This window comes from Strongylocentrotus purpuratus, unplaced genomic scaffold, assembly GCF_000002235.5.
Source record: "Strongylocentrotus purpuratus isolate Spur 01 unplaced genomic scaffold, Spur_5.0 spur5_scaffold_13, whole genome shotgun sequence".
In the NCBI taxonomy this organism is placed as follows: Eukaryota; Metazoa; Echinodermata; class Echinoidea; order Camarodonta; family Strongylocentrotidae; genus Strongylocentrotus; species Strongylocentrotus purpuratus.
Window position 1 is genome coordinate 10,871,273 of NW_022145598.1, and position 6,559 is coordinate 10,877,831.

A 6,559-nucleotide genomic window follows, 5' to 3' on the forward strand; every position below is an offset into this window, starting at 1 on the left:
GTCACAAAATCACCCCGATGCCTCGGCCAAAGCCAACGTCTGGAAAAGGCATCACCCGCGCAGACAAAGAGAACCACTACGACATTGCATCCAGCGGCTAACCGAATTTCTCAGATCCCAACCTCAGCTTCCCAACGAAAAAGAAAACTAGTTAGTTAAAGTTTAATTTGCCGGATAAATTGATAGGTAATGAAATATAAGTGGTGTTCTGACGATCCGCTTTAGGATATTAAGGCGCATCTTTTGTAGCTGTATGCGACTACACGTGGTGCACAGCTGAATTTGGGCTTAATTTTTCGCCAGAGAGGTAATTAATTAAGTGGATGTGTCAACGAAAGTGATATCTAACTGTGGTAAATCGATTTATAGGAGAATGCTCTTGATTTGAACAAGACATTTGGAAAGGCTAGATTTTGTAAGACGTCAAACTGTTGTATTACCACAGGAAGGGGGGGGGGGGGGTAGTGGGGATGGCGAGATTTGTCTCAGGATATGACAGGTATCATATTGATCATAAACTGAAGGAAATGATATGGCTGGATGCGTTACTATGGAGATGAAGTCTGGATACTTAAATTGTTATCCATTCCTTACTGTTTTCGACATTTCTTTCCATAATCTGTGGTAGGAATTTGGTAATGCAGTAAACGCGGCAAAATTAAGCATGAGTGGTATATTTAAAAGAATGCCAATATGCTTAGAATGATATATGTTTACCAATCATTGTTATTACAAAAAAGAGCCAAATATCATTAAAGAATAATATATATATTTAGACTTGATATAATCGTATGTTATGCAATTAAGTTAGCGTTAAACGACTCTAAACTCTTGCCTGAGACTTCCCTGACATGTAAACAGGATTCCACCCACTAAGATGTTTGTGCATGTACAGGTGTATGGTTTTTGTTTTTATTTGTTTAGTTTTGTTTTAGCTGCTTGCTTGCTTGGAAGTTTATCAGCCGGGACATCACCGTGTAATTATGGATAATACTTGTCACAACCACCCAACTACAAGCTCCACATTGGACTACCCCCCCCCCCCCCCTCCTCCTCCTACCCCTGCTATCCGGTGACACACGAACAGTTACATGTAGATAATGAACATGTTGAAAGATGACATCAGCTATTTAAGTCTCTTGTCTCATGGGGCGGGCTATCATTTTACGATCTTCGTACTTCAAACTCGACATCATCAAAAAGCATTTGTACATTGTTAGCGTAACCGTTTCAAAATTATCTATTCTATTTGAAATAGAAATTCTATATGTTTTTAATTTTTGCGTTGAAAGAAATCATAATTAACGGATTATGCTAATCTCTTGTTACATAGCGTATGAAGCTGTTGTTGGACCTTCCTAAATATGCCATATTGTTACGAATTTCAGCATTTGTAATGGTGGACTTAACCAGCAACAAAAGAATACTGCCGAATGTAAGGGATGACTTGGCAATATCTCCGCAGTTTATGCAGGGCTATATATATATATATATATATATATACATATATATATTATATATATATATATATAATATATATATATATAATTAGCTTTATGCGCGAAAGGGACTTATTTGATAGGATAAAAATAATACAATAATGCATAGTATTTCGTCTAAATACTTCTATAGATGGTTAGATCCCCCTTCGCACACGAGGTCCTAAACCCACCAGTAATAGACCTAAATGCATTTTCTATTTGTTTCATGATATAAACAAATTAATTAGTATTCAGGTTTTATGTGAGGTAGAACCACAGATAAACAGATACATCTATATTATATAGGTAATCAAAAAACGTCAAGTCCTGGTTTTATAAAGCGAAAGAGATCTTTCCTTTAAATTCCACAAAGAACACTTCAGGAATGTTACAAATAGTCTCCTTTCAGTAAATAACTGAAATTATACTCAATTGATTGTGTTTACTTTTCAATTAGCCCTACCATATTAAAATGGGCAGACTTGTAAACAGTTCGTCAAAAATATGACCGATGTGACGAAAAATGACGTTGGGCATGTACATTGCGAGCCTGAAATAAACGAGATCAAAATGGTATTGACACAATCGTAAAACGTTAGTTTACCGAGCTAAATCCTTGGCACGTGCGCTCCGTTTACTTTTCAAATTTACCGCAGATGATATGTAAAGATTTCAAATTGCCACTGTTCTGAAGTGGACTATTATTACTATTACATTTGATCTGTTGTTTTATTACCGTTAGAGTCTAGGTCAATCTATTTGCTATCAATTTTGAACTTTTATTTCTGTACAGATTTCGTCTTTCTCTCATTGATTGTAAATTTCTATGTTTTTGTATGGATTTGCATTTCTTATGTTTTAATTTTATGTATTTTATGATGGAATCATAACAGAAACAAATTCAGTTGATAAATATATACATATAGTGTGGGCTTTAGGGGGAATGAGGTTTCTTTCACAACTGAAGGGTGTCGAAATTCAGACAAATGCAATTTGTAATGGTTTTTCCTTTGAATGTTTCTTGGGCGATATATTTTTTTGTGGAGGGTAGAATTAGATTGACAGCGTATCATGGGGCTAGAGTCAATACAGGGAGGGGAATTTAGAGAGCACTTTGCAAACATATCGGGCGACCCGATTCGAGAATCGTTGCCGATCCTAGAGGCTGTATCAATATTCGCACCCCGTCAGACGGTCATCGCTCACCGAAAAAGAAGAGAGAGAAAAAAAAAAAAAAAAGGCGCGCGCGCGTTTGTTTTTCAACTAAAAGTTCCCTCGCAAACACAAGTTCAACACGGATCATAATATGGGCAGAGCGGTGGGGAGAGGCAGAGAGAGAGAGAGGGCGTGGGGGCAGAGAAATCGCAAAGTTGACTGTTCTTTTCCCTCGGCGGAGAGGTGATCTAGATCCCATTGTCACAAAAGGGGTATGGAATGGGGGCAAAAGTCAACCCCCCTAAGTGCGGATACCCCAACCCATAGTGACGCAAGAAACCCAAATATGGGACTCGTGTCACAATTGTGAAATAAATCGGTCGATTGTGCCTCCTAAACGATTGTGTTTATTAAAAGTACTTTGGAAATCGGCTCCGAACAATGCTAAATGTGTGCCGACCAATTGACTTTTTCCAATAAAGTATCAAGTACTGTCGCGCTAGCCCCACGTGTGCCTGAAGTGCATTGTACATAAATATGAATAAATTGGCAGGGCGAGTTAGCACTTGTATATAGTCATAATTATGTTCAGAGGCATTGATAACATTGATTCCTTCTGGTTTCTCCCTTCTCTCTCTCTCTCTCTCTCTCTCTCTCTCCCTCTCTCTCTCTCTCTCCCCCTCTCTCTCTGTCTCTCTCTCTCTGTCTCGCCCATCTCTGTCTGTCTCTCTCTCTCTGTCTCACCCCCTCTCTCTGTCTCTATGTCTCTCCTTTTCTCTCTCATTGTCCACTTCCCCTTGATCAATGTTTGTTTTCTCTCTCTCTCTCTCTTTCTTTCTCCCCCTCTCCCTGTCTCTTCCTCTCTCTCCCTCATCTCTATTTCGTTCGTGAAATTTGAAAGTACCAATTGTGAAGGTGCTAATTATTTCTGTTGACATTCAAGCTTTACGAGCAACATTATCTATCGCAGTTATTAATATGATTATTCATCGCTCTCGTAAAAGGCTTGTAAAAAATAATGCTACGTTAAAATAAAGTTGAGTTTTTAAGGAACTCTGACTGAAGTATATATCAAAAGCTTATCCTATTGATACATATTGTCTGCTTTTTCTTCCGTGAAGAGACAGAGTTTATTTTGATTTATGGCAAAAATTGGTTCAACTTCAATAGCCACGGTCAAATGCATACAACCATAGTTATAAATTACAAGCCTAATAGGCATTGATATAATTATGTTTGTTCACCGTTAAATAAAGCAATTCAACCAACAAATTATTTACAATCACGCACACTCGGTGAGATAGATTAAATAAGATAGATTAAAAAATGGGTGTTTAAATACTCCCCGGTCGAAGTAATAGGCTATTACAATGCCACAGCAGTATTAGTTGAGATTAAAAATGAGATAACTTACTGTGGGGGTTGACCATCGAGATTGGAAGCGACTTGGCCGCTGCACTTGGAAAGAATTGGATGATGGGCGCTGATGCAGGCCGCTGGGAGGATGAGCGAGCCGAGAGAGGAGTTGGAGCTGCTAGGTGAGACTTCATGCTTTCCGATGGTGAGCCACAGGTTGCTAGTCTGCTATGCGGGGAATCCACCGCCACTCCGAGTTTGAGAGACATGCTACTACTACGACGCGCCGACGTCGACAATGCGAAAAAACGAGTTGGGTAACAGAAGAAACGGACGACGAAGAGTCCCCGAAGAGATGATGCGCTCCGGTTGAAGGTCTTGGAGAGGATGGGAAGAAAGTTGAAGGGCTTTTCGTGGAGGAGGAAAGTTGGGGATGAGAGTGAGAGGCAAGAAGCCGTCAGAAGCTTTTGTTTTAACGAGGAGATGGGGAGGGTGACGAAACTGAGGACACTGTCGAGAAATCGAGTAATTGATTCGTATTCACCGAATCAAATCATCCCTACGAATGAATTATGATTTACAGAGAGGAGGCGAAAACAGAGTTCCGTGGCTTAATTACAAAATTGTGACACCTGGTCGAGTGCGAGTGCGCCGGGCCAATATATCATCGGGGTTCGAGAGAGAAGTGGGCGAAAAGGGGAGAGAGGCCAGCGAAGCGTCTCAGTTTCGGCACAATGTCGTCAACACTTGGGCAACTGGTGGCTAAAACGCATCGAGTCGACGCTCCGTGCACCGCGCGCAATTTGAGTGCTCGCGCGAAACGTCCATCAACTTATATACCTGTTTTTCGATTTTGAGCAGATGCTGGCTTAACAAGCCCACACGGTATACGTTCCCCCATCTACCCCTACGTCTGAGAGAACTCGTAAAAAAAATCCGGCGGCCCCAGCTGTGATTTACACGGCAGAGTTTGCCGAGATGAACTTGTGTTTTACTCGCCGCCAATAAAATACGAGAGATGCTCATGAATGCGAAATGCCGAGAAAAACAGTCTTGCGCTATGAATCGCAATAAGTTTCTCAACCATCAATTATTTTTCTAGGGATATCGTGAGATAAATTGCTTTTGTAAAATGAGCTCGGCCAGTGACGGGTGCCTGATTGGTTTGACTCGGCTCCGATTGGTGGAAACATTGGGGTTCAACCTCGACTTTCATCCCCAGCCAAGCGGCGCGGCGATTTGCCTTCCAAACGTCCCCCTGATCTTGGGCTCCCTCAAAGGCTGGCCAAATCTCTAATTTCACGCCGCCAATTCATTACATTAAGCGGCACGTGGCTGCTGGGGCCTGATTGCACACCATATGTCGAAGAACCAGTCAGAAACACTCCCCAAACGACGGCCTCCTGACTGGTAGCCTCTCCCCTGCCCCGCCGCGCCAACAAGGCCCCCCAAAACTTCGCACAGGTGGCAAACGCGCATGCGCAACTCCTTTTCTTTGCCTCCTTAATATTTTTCACACTTTACAGCGTGAAACTGATTTAGCAAACATACGATACAATCTCCGGCCCATTCATCGCCAATTTTCCAGTTTGTACTCAGATTAATCAATTGGGATCCCCACAATTGATACAGTTACATGTGCCCCTTCTATTCTTCTTAACCAATCTCGGCGCCGCTCTATCTTAGACAGCCATCAACTATGTCCTATTCGCAACGATTGCTACAAGCTGCCACCAGCTAAACTCAACAAAACAACCGCGAATTAAGTGCATCCGTCTCTCTTTTGACTTGCCGTACGCGATTTAGGGGATTAAAACTCATATTAGGGAGAATTACTGTTTCAAATTACGCTCGATGAGAGCACCCTAAGGGTCGCCCCTAGAGTCGATGCTCTCGAAACAAGTTCCATCAAAAAGCCAGGGAGATTCTTCATCAGAAACCACACAATTAGGAGAAAAAGATGCCGAAATATTCCCCCTCTAAAGATTTGCCTTTTTGAGCCCCTACCTCTTTTTTAAGAAGTAATGAAATTCCTCGAAGTTCATTTATTTGCGATTGCGGGGTTTCCATGACAGACCTCCCGACGTCGCCCCCGTTCGAATCCCACCACATGTCATTCTCTCTGAAAGTGTCGGAAAACATTTTAGGAGTATTAACTCTTTACTAGTCCTAAACCACCAACAGGTCATGAATAATTGATAGTCTTCGTCGGCTTTAAAATTAAGAAATAGAAGAAGGAGAGATCATAACCCTAAAAAGCCGGAGAAGTCATTTTCCACTTACTCGAGATGATTAAGAAATGCATTTACGAGCAATGAAATCGAGGGGCTAAAAGGCGATAGATTACAAAACCGACGACCGACTACGACAACTTCGATGAAAATTAATACGCATTTTGAATTTGTTAACAATTTCTTCAGAGCCAGAAATCAATTACATCAATAGCAACTTTTCATATTTCAAACGGAGCGCTTAGCAATGTTTCCATTTCACTGAATGTTTCCCTTTTCTTTGAAACCACATGGTGCCATAATTTATTTTGTAAATGCATGAAACTGGCGACAACA

At 41.2% G+C, this 6,559-nt stretch overlaps 1 protein-coding gene across 1 annotated transcript in view; it reads right to left on the reverse strand.

Annotated features, from left to right (window-relative positions):
• The window catches only part of LOC105441243 (homeobox protein orthopedia-like), a 29,736-nt gene extending 25,475 nt beyond the window's left edge, over positions 1-4,261 (reverse strand). Inside the window, exon 1 of the mRNA XM_030983510.1 lies at positions 4,051-4,261. Coding sequence (XP_030839370.1) covers positions 4,051-4,261 — 211 coding nt within the window. The remainder of the gene's footprint in view (positions 1-4,050) is intronic.
• Between the last annotated feature and the right edge of the window lie 2,298 nt (positions 4,262-6,559).